The 18,241-nt window shown below is 37.5% G+C and overlaps 1 protein-coding gene across 1 annotated transcript; it reads left to right on the top strand.

The window, feature by feature from the left end:
* Positions 1–666: 666 nt before the first annotated feature.
* Positions 667–16,971, top strand: LOC127649789 (matrix metalloproteinase-14-like). Its single transcript, XM_052135028.1, has 10 exons — positions 667–1,234; positions 12,038–12,186; positions 12,463–12,585; positions 13,202–13,509; positions 13,633–13,794; positions 14,194–14,330; positions 14,464–14,602; positions 14,701–14,851; positions 15,013–15,128; positions 15,370–16,971. Exons 1-10 carry the CDS (start codon positions 1,133–1,135, stop codon positions 15,693–15,695), a joined length of 1,713 nt encoding a protein of 570 aa, XP_051990988.1. The 5' UTR covers positions 667–1,132; the 3' UTR covers positions 15,696–16,971.
* The last annotated feature ends 1,270 nt before the right edge of the window (positions 16,972–18,241 follow it).

Here is an 18,241-nt window from a genome sequence, read left to right as displayed (position 1 = left end):
AGCCCTGACCAGTTTGTGTGTGATATGAAAAAAAGCAAACAAAAACAAAAGAAGAAGAATGTTAAAGTGAAAATGAAAGTGGAGATTTATGTAAAAAAATAAAAGAACTTAAATATTGATCTGTTTCTCACCCACACCTATCACAAACACTTCTGAAGTTACAGATTACACCACTGGAATGCTTCTGATTTACAAAGATGGCTCTGTATATGAACCTACAGAGCTGAGGTATTTCTCTAAAAATCTTCATTTGTGTTCTGCAGATGAAAGAAAGTAAAACACTTCTGGGATGGCATGAGGGTAAATAATGAGATAATTAAAATTTTTGGGTGAACTATCCATCCATCCATCCATCCATCCATCGTCAACCGCTTATCCTGTGTACAGGGTCGCGGGGGGCTGGAGCCTATCCCAGCTAACATTGGGCGAAAGGCGGGGGACACCCTGGACAGGTCGCCAGTGGGTGAACTATCCCTTTAACATAAATAAGGAGGATGTTGTTCAGTGTTGCTAAGAAATTAACTATTAGGATTTTTGTAGTTTGTGAACATGCTGATTATCCTGATGCATCCTGTACATGCAAGAGAAAATGCTCATCTGCCGGGTCGATCCTCTTTTCACTCCTCCCAGTTTCATGCTCTGTCTGTAGTGCAGGAAGATTACCACAGGGGACGTAAGAAACAACCACGTCTCCAATCTGACACTGAACACCGCCTCTGGAGTGATCAGACGAGGACAAAAGAAAAAACCAATGCTAGATGAGAAACAACTAAATGTAGCTCAGAGATTCATTCTTGTCGCCTCTGGAGTGGTTATCGGATTATCTTGTTTCTCTAAGATTGCATTGTCCTGCGAGTGTTAGGCTGAGACCTTTAGGATACAGTTTTCCGTGTGGAAAAGTTTTTTTTTATTTTTTATGATTATGCATATTTTATAATTGAGCCATTATCGTTTAAAATTATTTTTGTTCTTTGGACTTAGTTCTCCCGAATTTAAGGAAAACGTTTTTTTTATTATTTATTTTTTTTTTTACTTTGGGATGGTGTGACTGACTAAAAAGTTTCAGGACGGAAGCCCAAGAGCATTTTGTGTGGCAAGTTTTTGGGTTGACTGTAATTTAGCGCATTCCGGGATGTTCGCGAGACTCCAGACGGTACAGCGGCTACTGACGCTCGCGCTCGCAAGCGTATTTCTAGTGCAAAGCGGATCAAGTGACAAAGAAGTCAGACCAGAGGTAATGCACAGACCCTATTCTTCTAGTACTGTGTGTATGCATGTGTGTCTGTCTATCTGTCAAGTCTGTCTTATTGGACGCAAATACATGCATGTTTCCGCAAAACAAGATTTCCTTCATTAATGGCACTCGTAAACAATCGAAATCTAATACAGATGAGATGTGAGATGAAGATGCCCCTGGAGCTGTGTCTTTTCAGACCCTAAATATCAGGGTAAATATTTAGCCAGTGATGGATAGTTATTAAGGTGTTATAAACCTAATTCTGTGCATGTATGCCTGTCCTGCAGCATCTCCAGTCGTAATGTACCATTCACAGATTCACATTTCACCTTTAAGTGTGTTTTGACTGAACATAGGAGGGTAATAGGTAGTTATATCAGGTTTACTTCATACACCCTCTAGCCAACCTTAGACAACCTAATGTCTGTTTCAGAAGTAGGCCCAAGTGTCTGGTAGATACATAACTGTGGGGGGAAGAGAACGAGTGACTGCTTTTCTGGAAGTTTTTTAAATCTCTGTCACAGATGCAAGCCAGGAAATCTTAAAGATATAAACAAGATCAGAGAGGGGATTTAAAGGGATGGTTCACCCAAAAATGAAAATTCTCTCATAATTTACTCACCCTCGTCATTCCAGATGTGAATGACTTTCTTTCTTCTACTGAACTCAAATGAAGATTTTAGAAGTATATTTCAGCTCAATGCAAGTGAATTGGTGCCAAAATTCTGAAGCGTAGAAAAGCACTCTCTAGTTTCACCCCTTCATTCCTTTCTCCCAAACTCATTCACATTTTTAAGATGGTTAAGAGATGTACCCAAGACTAGTGTGGAAAAAATTCAGCTATGCAGATTCCAACAAAGCTTTCCTGAGATTTTAACAGACAAAAACAGTCTCCACCTGGACTCAGAGTCGCGTGATCAGAGGGAAAGTTCATGCAAAAGGTTAATGCCGAACGCATGCGAAAGTCCCAACGCACTCTTCAGACATTTGGTGTTTGGTTACATGTATCACAGTATTTTATAATAAAATGTTTCATAATAATTGTTTTTTGTGAGTCAATTCTGCATTACAGATGCCTTTGTTTACTCATTGGAAACTACACCACTAACTTAGACACATCAAAGTTGGTCTTCTTTTAAAGCAATCACAGACATTATTTGCGAACATTTTACTGTGCAGTTATTTATATTTTAGTTTAAGTATGAACCAGATATATTTTATTATGAATTTGTCAGGAATCACCAACGTTTAGCAGTCCCTCAGACAAACGCCCTGCACTTTTAGTGATGTTACAAGTGCAGTTGTTTTGAATACTGCAAAAATGTGTTTCAGCAATGTTACTTATGGAAAACAGCTGTGTATTGTGCCCCTCTCCAGACCATAGATGAGAGATGATGTATTTGTTTGAGAAGTATAACCGATGCTGTATAACTTTGTTGTCTCTTCATGGCTTGAAGAAGCTTGTACAGTATATATGGATGCAATGTTTCCTGTTATGTGCAGTCATATCTAGAGATAGAGCAATATATATTTACAGATTAATCAGTGCCGATAGTTGCTTTTTAAAGCTATCGGCTATCGTCAAAAGTGACAATGATTATATAGTTCCTCTGTGGCCAAAACCCATCTTCTGGTGAATAATTTGGCTACAAAAAGCTCAATTTGAGTGTTTACCTAAAGAGCATTGTAACAGGGCCAAGACTCTGTCCCATCACAGTTTATGGACTAATTTACAGTTATTAATGCAAAATGTTATCAAAAAGACACAGATAGACTGACCCTTTTAAAACTTTGGATTTCTGACAAAAAACAACCATATCTCTGTGGGTAGAGGTAATTCTGAAATTTCTCCCACTGGAAAGACTGACTGGGGTGGTTCAACTGAGAGTAGGTAATTTCTTTAGAATCTGGAAATCATTCCTAAATGGGGTAGACCCTTCAGTGTGGGATTGGCGGGGGGCTGGATGTTTGGGGACCAGGGGTGTAAAGTAATGAATTACAAATACTCACGTTACTGTTATTAACTACTTTTTCCCAGGAATTGTACTTTTTTAAGTAGTTAAAATTTTGTATACTTTTACTTGAGTAGTTCGAAAAGTACTGTAACTGTACTTTTACTGCGCTATTTTCCCACTGTCTGTGTTCACTAGTTCCCTGTCCTGATTTAATTTTTATCTATCAACGTGATTGGCTAGGGAGAGTCTTGTGACTCCCATCCAAACAAATCACACGTAAAAAACTTGAACGGCAGCTGCAGATTTGGTGCCATCTGTTATGGATGTGTGGATGCCTCAAGCACAGTTTACACCTGAACATCACAGCCGCACCTAAAAAAGATCAATTGCTTGATCGTGTCATGTGAGTTTAACTTGCTCAAGCCAGATATCAGCATTAATACTGCCTCTAATTTAAAGAAACATATCGAGGTAAATTTCAATATGTTTACTAGATTCTGTGTCTATAGTGTAGCCTGTAATTTAACTATCGTTCACTGAGATTATTGGGTTGATGTGAGAGATTAATGTAATGTTATCAATAGAGCTGGGCAATAAAACAGTCTGATGTTTATCTAAAAAAAGAGAGATGTCCTCGATCAAACATTTGAGAAGTTTCTATATTTAGCCTATGTTATACATCTAGAACAGGGCTGTTCATTACATCAGTCACGATAGCAAGAGCACCACTTGTTGTTAGATCTAGATGAAATATAAAAGATTGACTTTTTATTTTCTGACGTCTGTAGCTGCGTGTTGTTTGATTGACAGGTGGCTAATGTTTGAGCGCTAATGTGCTTAAATGATCAAATACACTTTATAATTCCACCAATGCCCATCTTGGTGAGGCATTAATGTGTCTAAAGTGAATTTAAACAGTGGGACAAAAGCGTATTTGCATCAAAATGTCGGACTTGAAGTGTACATGTAACCAAATTGAGCACCGTCTAGTCATTTAAAGGCAATTAATCAAACAATAATAACAAGGAAACGAGAAATCCACTCACTAGTTTTGGCCGAATAACTTGAGTAGATTTAAAAGTATTAATGTAATAGAATAAAACAGTTTTAATAATATATATTTTTTTTATATTGTCCTACATATACAAGAACTAAATCAATGTTGAACATTGTATCTCAAAAGGAGGACAATGTGGCCCCCCATGTGCTATTTAAAGAAATAATTCACCCAAAAATGAAAATTCTTTCATCATTTACTCGCCCTCATGCCATCTGTCTATGACTTACTTTCTTCAGAACACAAATTAAGATTTTTAGAAGAATATTTCAGCTCTGTAGATCCATTTAATGTAAGGGAAGGGGTGCCAAAATGTTGACGCTCCAAAAAGCACATAAAAGCAGCATAAAAGTAATACATACAACTCCAGTGGTTTTAACCCATGACTTCAAAAGTGATATGATAAGTGTGGGTGAGAAACAGATCAATATTTAAATACATTTTTGCTGGAAATTCTTCTCCCTGCCCAGTAGATGGCGATATGCATGAAGAATGTGAATCACCAAAAACACATGAAGTGAAAGTTAAAGTGGAGGATTGACTGAGCAGGGAGGAGAATTAAATATAATAAAGGAATTAAATATTGATCTGTTTCTCACCACATCTATCATAGCGCTTCTGAAAACATTAATTAAATCACTGGAGACACATGGATTAGATTACCTTTATGCTGATTTATGTGATTTGTGGAGCTTCAGTATTTTTTTATTGATTCATTTTCATTGTATGGACCAAAAGATCTGAAATATTCTTCTAAAAATTTTAATTTGTGTTCTGCAGAAGAAAGAAATTCAAACAACTTTTCCCATGCCTCCTCTACCTCCTCTATTGTGCAGGACATGATGTACCAAGTGATCCTGCTAATTTAGAATTTTTTTGCATTCCTTGCATTGTTTGAACATGTTTTATGTACAACAACAACGCTCTATCGACACTAAGGGATATTTGTGATTTTTCCAATTGACTTGGTTGTAAGCTGATTTTTGACTTTCTTCCTTGCTTTGTTGTTCAAAACCGCAAAAAAAGAAAAAAAGATTCAGATGGCAATTGACAAGCGATCGCTGATGACCAACTATTGATAAATTACTGCTTATACAGTATTTATAGCCCATATGACAATTTTACTTAACAGTGATTCTAGTGTAATATGTCAACACACATCTGGGATTGTACTCATTTTGGACTCCTATAGCCTCTATATGCATGACTATCACAGTAAGGAAAGACTAAGATTTTTTTTTAACACATAACGAATACATTTTTAAAACTATTGTCTGATTAATCGGGTATCAGCCTTTTCCACAATCTTAGTTATCGGTATTGGCAAAATCGTTGACCTCTAGTCATAACAAATCATGTGTTGTGATTTCAGTGAAAGATTCAGAAAGACTTTAGTCAAATAATGTTCATACACATTTGTTATTTGTATCCATGTAAATGTTTATGTACAGTAGTTTTAGAATATACAGTATTATATGGATTATAATGTACCAGTATTTAATCTGTAACTGAATTGGACACTCAACTTCTGCTGATTAGTGCTGAGATTAATAGAACCGAAAGTAAGTTTGTGTCATTGTTGATGTGGATTGTTTTATACTCAGTGTGGTTGAGGAGTATTATTCTGGTATTAGTTCTAGTGTTCAGTTAAATGGGTCAGCGATCTGATCCTCCACATACAGATGTGAGTGAGACCAAGACGCAGGGGCTAATGTATAAAATGTTCTGTTTTTTCCATTGGCACAGACGAGAGGGAACGACTGACTCAGTCCTTCTCTTGCACACTCAAACTCACCTCTGCCCTCCTGTTTTCTTATTTTTCTTCTACCCTTCATCTTTGTTTTTACATTTGAACTTTTTTATCTCTTGGATTCTCACTGAAGGTTTTGTTAATCTTCTTTTTCTATGTAGGTTAAAGTTTTCTTTATCTTTCCAATTCAGCTTCCTTAAGAGCAGGTCAGCTGTAAAAATCATAAAGCAGCTTTTTTTTTTCCAAGCCTGGAAAGTTTGACATCAATCTTTTCTGCAGAAGAACTATCAGAGTTTTAGACCAATGGAGGGCTGTGCACAGTTTTAAATGGATAGTTCACCCATAAATGAAAATGTTGCCATCGTTTACTCACTCTCATGTTGTTTTATACCTGTTTGACTTTCTTTCTGAAGTAGAACACAAAAGGAGATGTGGAGACGAATGTTAACCTCAAGGCTCGGGTATACTTAATTTTTCCGCATTACAGGTCGTCTCACATACAGTCAAGCACTCAGACTTTTAAAGGATACTCTTTTGGCCACAAGTGAATATGAATGCACTGGACTCATACGCACTTTTTTATCTCAGGAAAGCTTTGTTGGAATCTGCATAGCTGAACTCTTTTAGTACAGTCAATGGCAGGCACATGTATCAACGATGCCCACAGATGTGGACTGTCCGCGTGTAGAGAAACTCTGTGCTGAATAAATCTGATGACGAAATTTGTGTCATGTATACTGAGAGCGTTCCGAACAGTAACGCTGACAACCGAAGTATACTTTGGCCTTTAGCAACACTCTACGAACATGTTGTTGGCTTGTAAATTTTACTTACCTGACATGTAACCATCATGCAACTGAAAACTGAAAAAATAAATAAAGCAAACCGAGAAGGGGACATCTTCACACACACACACACACACACACACACACACACACACACATATATATATATATATATATATATATATATATATATATATATATATATATGACTTCATGCAATGTAGTATGCAAGATTGTACATTTTATTTTCACATTTGACTTTTAAGTATACATTTGATTATTTTAATCACATTTTAGCTTGTGTATTTCACATTCTATCAATTTATATGATGTTGTAAAATTGCTTTTTTTAATAATAATAAAAGCTGTTGTCACTTTTTGAAATTTCATAAAAACAATTCAACAAAATATTCACAAGTTGGAACCTAATAATAAAAACAAAATTAAGCCTATAACACTCATTTAATAATTATATTGTAAAAATTGTAAGTGCTAATTTTATCAAAACTACTATGCAAAAAAAACAAACTCTTGCATAGATGCGGCACAAGTCTTTTTGTTAAATTCTTAATAATATTTACAGTGAAATTCTGAAGTTAAAATATTTCATAATACATGATTGTGGCTTTAAATATGTATGTATTTACACATTAATTACACTTACTACATTACCGCATTTTGTTACATGTATGTGTGGCAGGGAGGAGGGCGGGGCCGGGTCGTGATCATACACACCCGGTCCCGTATTAGGCTAATCAAGCCTCTGAGGTTTAAAGGTCGACTGCAGGGGATCGTGCGGGAGAGAGAGATCGTTAGTGGACATGTCCGTTATGTGTGTGTTTGTGTCTTCTTTTAAGTTTATCATTAAACTATTATTTATATTGAAAAGCCAGTTCTCACCTCCTCCTTTCCATTGATGCCTTTACAGTATGTTTATATGCACCTGTGAGATTTACGTTGAGTGTACATTGATATGTTTAACATGCACTGAATTGCTACTGTCTCTTTAAGAAAACGGCAGCTCCACCAGCAAATGTTTGTGGCTGAATGAGCACATTAATGAGCAAGTTGCACTGTGGTTTTTCCTTCATCCGTGCAATGTATGATTCGAGTTTTGTTTTTACTTTTTGATCACCACATGACTGTAAAATAACCGAAAGGATTTTAAAAGAGACATGAAATTAAAATGGAGTGTGTGGTTTTCATTTTTAGACACACAATATGCAGAACAAATCAAAAGGAAACTTTTACTTGAATAATATGTATTGAATTATATGTTCACAATTTTATTATACAAGTTCAGTACAACATTGTACAACAGACGCATACTGTTTTGTGGCCAAGCTGTAAAATGGAGAATGTTGTGAAAACCGTCATAACAAGTTTAATTTAAGTCAGAGTTGACGTTGTTAAATGCAACGACAATTTCTTATTTCTTCTCAACTAAAGTTATGGAGAGCCAACAAGGTCAATTTCCTTCAGAATGCACGCTCACGAGAGACAAGCAGTCAAAGATGAGGCTGAATCCAGCTTCTTAATCGCCAGCATCTTATCCAGTAAAAGGATCACGGTGCTTCGACACTACACAACTCAATCACTGGTGACTAAATCTAAATATTTACTAGCCTGTGGCTTATAAAATACATGTTTTAGTCGCATAGTGCGATATTTAGTCACATATGTGAGTGATTTACTCGTAATATAGAGGGCTGTTTAGTTACCATTCACTTTCATTGTATGGAAGAAAGATTGCTTCTAACATCCTTTTGTGTTTAGTGGACGAAAGAACATTCTGGTGTGGAACAAAATGAGATTGAGTAAATAATGACAAAATGTAAATTTTTGGGTGAACTATCCCTTTAACTGTGCAGTGTTAAAACTGTAGTCACAGCATTCCAGTAAAACAACACATTCCGCTTCCCAACGTGGAATGTGTTTTCGATGCTGCAATACCATTAAACCAATTCAATTATGATTTTTAGAAACAGCCATCTCAGAAAGTAACCCATTGTATAATACCTTTTGCACAATGGCTTGGAATTCATTTCAAAGTCTTAAGGGCTGTATTTAGTTTTTGAGGGCTGATTTTTGTTTTTCTGCTAGTGTAGCATGTGTTAACCTGGCTGGTATTGCGGCACTGAGGTCATAGCAGGCCAGTCACTATCATGGAGTTAATGGTTGATGCTAAAGATCCCAGGAATTAAATCCGTTCCCAGACCTGTGTGTAATGGCAGCTTCAGCCTTGATTATTACATAAACCCTTCCCAGACAGACTGAGACTCAGTAAACTCAATAAAGGCTACCTGTCTGTGCATGGTAATAGCTGATGCATGGCCACACAGTGATTCGCTCTTCCTCAGTCAGGGGAACAGCGGAGGGCTTCTAAATAGAAGCTTTGACGCCCACCACTGGGAGTTCCATGGCAGTGGGGCATGCTGGGATTGCTGGCAGCAGTAAGAGGAGACCTGACTCTTTTGGGGAGGGAGAAGAGTGGGCTTCAGAAGAAGCGAGAGAGAGGGAAATTTTTCATCCTCGTGACTTAAGAGTGTTTTTACAAAAATGGAGTGCGTCACCAGACCGGTGCCACCACACACAGAGAGTACTCAGAAAGAGGGAGGAATTGTGGGATGGATAGAGAAAAAGAAAAATGGGGCAAAGGTGACCAGGCTAACACCAAACTATAGTATGTTATCCAGAACTGTTATTCCTCATTCGATAGGGTCAATGTAGACTACTCCCAAAAAACTACAGTGTGAATGGCCCACAATGATTTACGGTATACAGACCTGTGATATTGCCCTCTAGGTATGGATTTATTAATTTGAGTACTACCATCTAGCATTGACACCACATCATGTTTGATCAACAGTAAAATGCAAGTTCATTCCAGTGTTTTTACAGTGTTTTGTATTTTGTGGAGTATAATTTGTAGATCAGTGTAGAATTGAGCCGTATTGCTTTATGAAAATAATCAGGTTTTATTTTCCAACCCTTTAAATCTGAATTGCCCATCATCTTCATCCCTTTCCTCATCTCATTCCTGTCTGTAGCGGCAGTGGGTTGGTAGCAATCAACATGATCACACTGGAAATCGGCGCTTCCAAATGTACCCTGAAATCGCCCCTATTCTGACATAAAATTGACAAGCGCCATCTCCCATCAGACAATTCAAGCATGTCCACCTTTCACTGTGGTGCTACTGATCTCTGAGACTTGAGTTCTCGTCCCATGTAAACCAGGAAGCAATTCCATTCAATTAAAACTGCTGTGAGTACAATTCTGAGATTGCATTTTTTCTACACTGATAGTAAGATTTAGGTTTGGGGTTTGGGTTAAGAAGTAGGGTTAAACAATATGCATTGCTGTTGACTGTATTACGTCATTTACAACTAAATATACAACTCGCTTTTGGCGTCACATTCTGGACATTTACCTTAGCAACAATTCCAGCTTCAGCCACTGGGGGCAAAGGTTTAAAATTTCGATAATCAGTCTGTAGCAATATCTATATTCAGGTACTATTAAATGTCTCCTGAAGCTTTTAAAATAGAAGCAAAGAGAAAGAGTAAAAGGAGAAAAGCAGTTTGAGGTATGAGGTCACATTGAAGTACTAGTTATTTTTGCTGACACTCTTTGCGGTTGGAATGGAGACACTGGCTGTCTGATCCTTAAAATGAGGCATTTACACTCTCAGCCTAAAACACACAGACTGTAAACATGTAACCTTTCTGTTAGCAGTCCAGATCATTACCCAATAGACTGTAACCATCTGTATACATTCATATAATGCAAAGCTCTGACAATGGAACTGTAAGATTGATTTTTGCTAAGGGCTAGTTGTCATCTTCCTAATTGTCAGATATGACACCTACAATGAAGGCAGATTTTCTTCACAAGCCATCTCTCATACAGAAGGGACATTCAACAAAAGAAAACCTATAAATATGTTTTTTTTTTTTACATTTTTAAGCATACATGTGTCAATTTCCATCTCTAAGGCAAGGACACAAATAATTTAGTTACAAAGCACATAGATGCCTCTTTTAGTAGACTTTGGTTTGTGTGAGTGTTTGTCAAATCACCTATAATTAGAAGAGCCATTTACCTCTTTCCACTCTCTCAGAACTTTACGAAGACAAAGACCTTTGAAGCTACATAATTAGGCTGGCATTGCCGTACATCCGGCTATGAGATATTTTTAGATTTTGATTTGTTGTAGTCTGTTCGTTTTCTTTTTACTTCTCTTTTTCCTCTCTCCTTTCATGTTGTCAGAGTTTATTTTTGTTAGGTAGAAAGAGTGAGAGCTGAGAAACTGTTTGAATTGGAAGTACGTCTGTTTTCTATTTAAGTGCAGTATCCTCCCACACACCTTTAAGTTCAATGATGCTGTCACATACATATATATAGTAGATTACTCATTTACTTGGTAATAATAGGACTTACTATTGACTTTTTCTTTTTAATATTTTGTTTTTATATATAAATCAAATTATAATGACTAGAGACTAACACAACCAAAACCGTATATATATATATATATATATATATATATATTTTTTTTCTAGCATTTAAGAATTATTTTGTGTATTTGTTTTCCACAAGGTTTGTCAAATTGAGCAAAGTTCTGGTGCCTTTTTTCCCCTGGAAAATGTGTCCCCTAATTATGGCTAGGTTTGAAATATACATACAGATTCATCTTTAAAGTCAAAGTCATAAACTATCACTTATAAAAGTTTCAAGATCTTTAGGCCTGCACACACGCACTCATCCAAAAAAGTTTAACCAGGTCATAAGCGCACATCATTTTGTTTACACTGTGTGTTGATTCAGGCAGTTTTGTGTTCAATTAAATTTTCATGAATTCAGACAGCATGTCAGGAGGATTTGGTTCTGCACTGAGACATTTGGAACAGTGAGTAAACTTTAATAAATTCAGCTCGACCTCCATTTAACTGAGGTCACTTTAACAGCAATGACAGCTGTGAAATCTGTACTTTTTCATGCTTTGACAGAAGTGGAGATGTATTCCAGAGCTTTTATTTGTGCGTGTGTCTGTGTGTGTGTGCACTGCAACAGTGATTCATGTTGATTTCTTTTTTTTTTCTCGCAATATTCTGTGTAAAACTGCTTTGGAACGATTTGTATTGTGGAAATTCCCAAACTGAATTTGGCTTCGTTCTAATGATGAGAAGGACAAGTAAGATAAATCTGCATATAAATGTGTCTTATAGTGCATTTATGTAACTCACTCAGGCATGGCTCCAGCAGTATGGGTATCTCCCACCTGGCGATGTTCGGGCTCAAGCAATCCGCTCTCCTAAATCCATCAGCTCTGCTATATCTGCCATGCAGAATTTCTATGGCCTCACTGTGACCGGTTCCATGGACCAGGATACACTCAAGTAAGCACGTCTTGTGCACCTCTGAACACTGGAGTTTATGCAGTCAGGGGTCTTACACATTTCTTACATGCTAATAGTGATAATTTAAGGATAATGTGTACTACAGTACATAACTTTGCTATGCATGGTATTGACCGACAAAAATGGTTATGTATTTGACGTTTTACAGGAACAAACCAATGGAATATGACTTTTATAGAGAGTTTGATTTGGAGTCAGTTTTCTTAGTTGATTGAGTGATGTATCATGTGTCTTGCATGGTCATGATGTTGTCAGGGCGATGCAGCGGCCGAGGTGTGGTGTTCCAGATAAGTTTGGTTCTGAACTGAAGAGCAACCTAAGAAAGAAACGCTACGTCATCCAGGGCCTAAAATGGGACAAAACAGAAATCACCTTTAGGTATGCATGTGTAAAATACAACTTAAGGAGAACATTTTTGTAACTTTTAATGAATATAAAACTGTGACACTCTGTGTCATGAAGAGAATTTTAAAAGGAAACGCAAGTGTCACATCATTGTTTATGTGTTGAGTGTGTTTGCCTTCTCTCCGTGCATTTTTTAGAGTACAAATAAAATGAATCAATCATTCTCAGAGCTTGAAAGAATAGTGAAAATGTGTATTGTTCAAAATGTGCATGACTTGTTCAATGGAAAACAAAGGAGATGTTGTATGATAGTGGGCAGTATAGTCACCATTCACTTTCATTGCATTTTTTGTTTTGTTTTAGCAAACAATGAAAGTGAATGGTGACTGAGGCTCTCATTCTGCCTGAAATTTATTTTTGGGTGAACTGTCCCTTTACGCATTCAGAACACGTAAAGCATGATGTTGTTTTTAGCAAAATTCATGAAACAAGAATGTCTGCTTCTTCTTTTTCAGAAGTGGAAGGAGGTATTAGACATTACGTTCTGTTTCAGAAATAATTTTTTTTGCAGTTCCTTCCTGAAAAAGCACACAAAACAATTTTCTAATAAGCACAAATAAAGTAATTGACATCTCTGCTTTTCTCTCAGTATTCAGAACTACACTCCTAAGGTTGGCGAACAGGCCACACACGAGGCCATCCGGAAGGCCTTTAAGGTCTGGGAGGCTGTGACGCCGCTCAAGTTCCGTGAAATTCCATTCAGTCAAATCAGGGGCAAGGTGGACAAGTTTGCAGATATCATGCTCACATTTGCTGAGGGCTTTCATGGAGACAGCACCCCATTTGATGGCGAGGGGGGTTTCCTGGCCCACGCATACTTCCCTGGTCACGGTATTGGAGGTGATACCCATTTTGACGCAGCAGAGCCTTGGACAACAGGCAACGTTGACCAGGGAGGTGAGCAAACACTAAGGGGAATGCGGAAATAAACTGACTGGATTGTGCGCATATACATTTTGACTCTTTATGTTTAGAGGATCTGTCTGTGACCTCATTGCTATCTCTCTCCCTCTCTCTCAGGTAATGACGTGTTCTTGGTGGCCGTGCATGAATTAGGTCATGCTCTTGGTTTGGAGCACTCAGGCGATCCCTCTGCCATCATGGCACCGTTTTATCAATGGATGGCCACAGAGAACTTTGTGCTGCCCGATGATGACAGGCGGGGAATCCAGCAAATATATGGTAGATATTTTGCATTGAATAGATGCATTTGAAGAACTTGCTGTAGAATTAGAGCTGCACAGAGATATAGTGGATATAGTGCCAAATGATATCTTTATATTTCTCAGCCTGATGATAATCTTTATTCTATGATTTCTCAGTTTTGACCAAACATCCATTTTGGCCAATAAAAAAGATATATTCACATTATTGCCTAATTTAGCTAATATTACTAGCAAAATGTAAATAAATATATTGTGATTATTCAGTATATACTGTATCGTCCAAATACTCCACAGTTCACAAAAACAATTTTGTTGTTAACCTTTGTATTGATTTAAGCTCAATAAACTCAAAATTATCTAGTTTATATTATTTATCTACTGACATCACTAAACCAGCCTGTGCTTCTGTCGGCAGGTGCTCGCTCTGGTGAAGTGCCTCAACCTCCAGCACCCCGTCCCCCCACTCCAGACCGCCCTTCCTTTGGCCCTGACGTATGTGAGGGACACTTCGACACCATTGCTTTTCTGAGAGGAGAGATGTTCGTCTTCAAGGTGCGGCATGACTAAATGCACTGGAATTGCCTTCACATTTCCTTTGACACATTCATAATAAGACCATTGAAGGAAAGAACTATGCGTACATGTGGTGTGTATTTTGTGTTCACACCTCATCTCTACCCCACAGGAGAAGTGGTTCTGGAGAATGCATGATGGAAAACCTCAGCAGGGGTATCCCATGCCCATTGGACACTTCTGGAAGGGTTTGCCTCCCTCTATCAATGCAGCCTACGAACGTTCCGATGGAAAGTTTGTTTTTTTCAAGGGTATGTCATGTCTGCCTTCTGTATTTCCGCTTCATTGTGGTTGATGTATCTCTGACTTTAATAAGTGGAGCAGTAATGTTTGTTTGGCCTCTATTTAGGTGATAAATACTGGGTTTTCAGTGAGGCCAAAATGGATGAAGGCTATCCAAAAACATTCAAGGAGCTTGGCACAGGCCTTCCTAGAGACAAGCTGGACGCAGCTGTTTACTACACACCCACAGGCAACACTTACTTCTTCAGAGGAAGCAAGTAAGTTTCCAGCGTCACCAAACATGTATTACTCAGTGTCTGATTCTGATAAATATTTCACAAGGTTTTGAGTCATATTGTGATAAAATATTCCCACTTCCGTTTATGTTAAATTCTCCCTTTCTTTTTTTATCTTCCTCTGCAACATTCCTGAATCTCAGGTATTACCGTTTCAACGAGAAAAGCAGATCGGTGGATCCAGACTATCCCAAACCCATCAATGTGTGGAAAGGAGTTCCAGACAATATCAAGGGGGCCATCATGAGTGAGGACGGAGGTACGTGAGTGTTAATGTGTGTGCATGTGTATACTTGTGTAATTAAAGGAATAGCTCACCCAAAAATGAAAATTCTGTCATGATTTACTCATCCTCAATTCGTTTCAAACCCCTATGACTTTTTTTCTTCTGCAGACCACAAAAGCATAATTAGTAATGTGTAATATTTTTAGAGATTATTTACATTTATTGAATCCACTGTTATTGATTATACTTTTTGCTCTTTGTCACAATTCATCAGCCTACACCTACTTTTACAAAGTCAATAAATACTGGAAGTTCAACAATCAGCAGCTGAAGGTGGAGCCAGGCTACCCCAAATCAGTTCTCACTGACTGGATGGGCTGTGAAGGTGAGGAGCCCAAGAATAGAAGCGGAACCGATGAGGAAGTGATCATCATTGAGGTGGATGAGTCCAGGGGTGTGGCAGGTGCAGCAACCATTGTGATTCCTCTCTTCCTTTTGGCCTGTGTGCTTGTCACTTTTGGAGCTCTGCTTTTCTTCCGTCGCTATGGCACCCCTCGACGCCTACTCTACTGTCACCGCTCTCTGCTGGATAAGGTTTAGAAAAGGACACAAAAAGCACAGAAAGACAAGAGAAAGATGGATGGAGGAGGAATAAAAGCAATACAAGTAGATGGCACTTTGAAAGTTGTTGAATGGGAGAAATTGTATTAGGATGGAGTGAATGCCAGACCAAGATTGTTTTACAGGTGCACATGGGGGAGAGGTAATAAAAGTAAAGGAAAGCGTGTGTATTGTCTGTTTTTTATTTACATGTACTGCTCTGCCATTAATAAATGCCCAGAATGGAGAGGGAAGAAAAAAGAGACAGGTTTTCTGTTTATCACTCAATGAAATGCACTTTTGTTCCTTTAGTCTTCTTTTTAATATTCAATCCGTTCTTGATCCTCTCTGAAATCTCCCTCTCCTGAACCAAACTTGACTCCAGCCCCGTGGCTGTATGATTAACATGTTCTATACATTAAATGATCTTCATCTCACTTTGATTTACTTTATAAACTCAGACATTGCTTTTTTACATCCTGTTTCCCCCGACAGTCTTTTTCATTGAATTGCTTATATGAAAAGACTACCAAAATTGACCATTCTTTCTTGTACCCACCCTTCAATGGACATGGATAGATTTGGACATTTCATCCACTTCTGTGTCTACACAAAGTATGTCTTTACTGTAGAGACCTACTACGTGAAAGGTCAGAGGTTTAATGTCAAAGTTCAGGAAGAGAGGAGTCGGCTCTGCTCCTGGAGTAAGCCAGTTTTTAATTACACATATAGAGCAGAGCTGTCCATCTGTTTCAAATTTAAATACTATTGTTATGAAGACATTTGTTGCATTTTACTATGATTAATAATATTATATTAATGACCAGCATTGTAATTATAACCATGGTTATTGTTATTATTGTTCTCCATGTGTAGTCTTGCCTTTTTTTTAATTGACATTTCAAGTCCTGCTGGACACAGGCAGAATGTGACTTCAAGTTACTTTCCAATCCTTTAATGTCAGGTTTAAGAAAAAACTATTCAATAGTAAATGGAGCTGGAGGTGAGATTGTCTCTTTGAAAGACATTTTCTTTCTCTGCAGCTTGCCGAGAGGATACTTAAAACAGCAGAAACAAATAAAGAATTATTTATGATCAGTGATGGTGCTGTGGGTTTTCTGTATTAGGGCTTCAAACATTGGTATTAGAAGTTTCTTAGTAGTTTCAACAATGATAATATTAATGATATTTTTAATGATAATAATACAGTGTAAATGTAAAGGAATTAAATGTTGCCTGTTTCATACTTTTTTGTACTGGAAATTAAAATGAAATAAAGTTCATTTTTTTGTAAAATTCATTTTTCCTCTACCTTAATTAAATGAGTCCCATGAGTCAATCATCCATATACATATACATATACATACACATACCTTTTCCTATTATGATAAAAAGTTATAATTGTTCATTAAGCAAATTTGTGTGTGTTGTTGGTAGATTATCTGTGAGTGTGTGTGATTAGAGGAGCCACTGTCAATATCACAAACTTCCCAGCAGAGTTATTTTTTTTATTTTTTTTAGGTTTTAGCTTGTTACATTTATATACATGTATTAAGCAGATGCTTTTATCCAAAGTGATATACACAAATTATACAAACAAGCAACAAATACAAGTAGTGCTACTGTATAAAATTGCAATTGAGGATGGGAATAGTACAATAGTACAGGACTGTAAGCGCAAAGTTAAAATAATATAGTATAATTTAAGGAGTTCACTAGTTCATATATCCTGGAGTGCATTACGGTAAACAGATTTAACGTGCTGTCTATAATGATGCAGCTTGAGCATGGGACTGGACGTGAGATCTGAGATCTCCCCACCTGCGGATTATATGACCAAAGTTCAGCCATGCAACTCTATGTGGCGCAAACTTTTTTTAATTTGTTCTTGTTTAGCCAATTGGTTTGCTCCCATGTGGCATGTTGAGCCAATCAGCTCGAATGATGTAAGATGATGGGTCCTTTGACATATATTGGGGTAGCCAATAAACTTGCGTCTCTCTCTCTCTCTTTGTCTAACATTTAACTTGATGAGTTTTGCTCATTGATGATGATTAGGCGGTGTTACTGCAGCCTGAGTTTTTTTTTTTTCTGAAACCCACCTCCACCCCAGCACCACTGGTCTAATTATGCTACATGGGGATGGTTTGTAAAGTTTAGTTGTGCAAAAGCATGGTCAAACATGCACAATGCGGCATGTCATGTGCATGTCCATATGTAACATACTCAGTATGTTTGTATATTTTTTTCTAGCAGTAGCAAGTCTTTACTTGATCTGCTGCAGCAGCAGCATTGCTTATAAATTTCTTATAAATGAGTCATACCCACATTAACATGCAAAATCTTTCCAAACACTGTAATGACTGAACTGACTAAAGCAAGAAATAGACCATTTTGAATTATAATTTGTATAATGAAAAATAAAGGTGGAAGGTGGCAGAGGTATCAGGATGCCGAAAGAATTGTCATCAGTGCGAGGGAAGCAGCTGCTTATATACAGTATTCATGGGATATGTTTGGCAGGTCTAGATAAGCAAACTCTTCCC

This window comes from Xyrauchen texanus, chromosome 1 (assembly GCF_025860055.1).
Source record: "Xyrauchen texanus isolate HMW12.3.18 chromosome 1, RBS_HiC_50CHRs, whole genome shotgun sequence".
NCBI lineage: Eukaryota > Metazoa > Chordata > Actinopteri > Cypriniformes > Catostomidae > Xyrauchen > Xyrauchen texanus.
This window is presented reverse-complemented; position numbering and strand designations above follow the sequence as displayed.

Coding starts and splice junctions, on each gene's coding strand:
- LOC127649789 (XM_052135028.1), top strand. CDS start 1,133: ATGTTCGCGAGACTCCAGACGGTACAGCGGCTACTGACGCTCGCGCTC. Junction 13,795..14,193: donor GGGAATCCAGCAAATATATG/GTAGATATTTTG, acceptor TTCTGTCGGCAG/GTGCTCGCTCTGGTGAAGTG. Junction 14,603..14,700: donor AAAGTTTGTTTTTTTCAAGG/GTATGTCATGTC, acceptor GCCTCTATTTAG/GTGATAAATACTGGGTTTTC.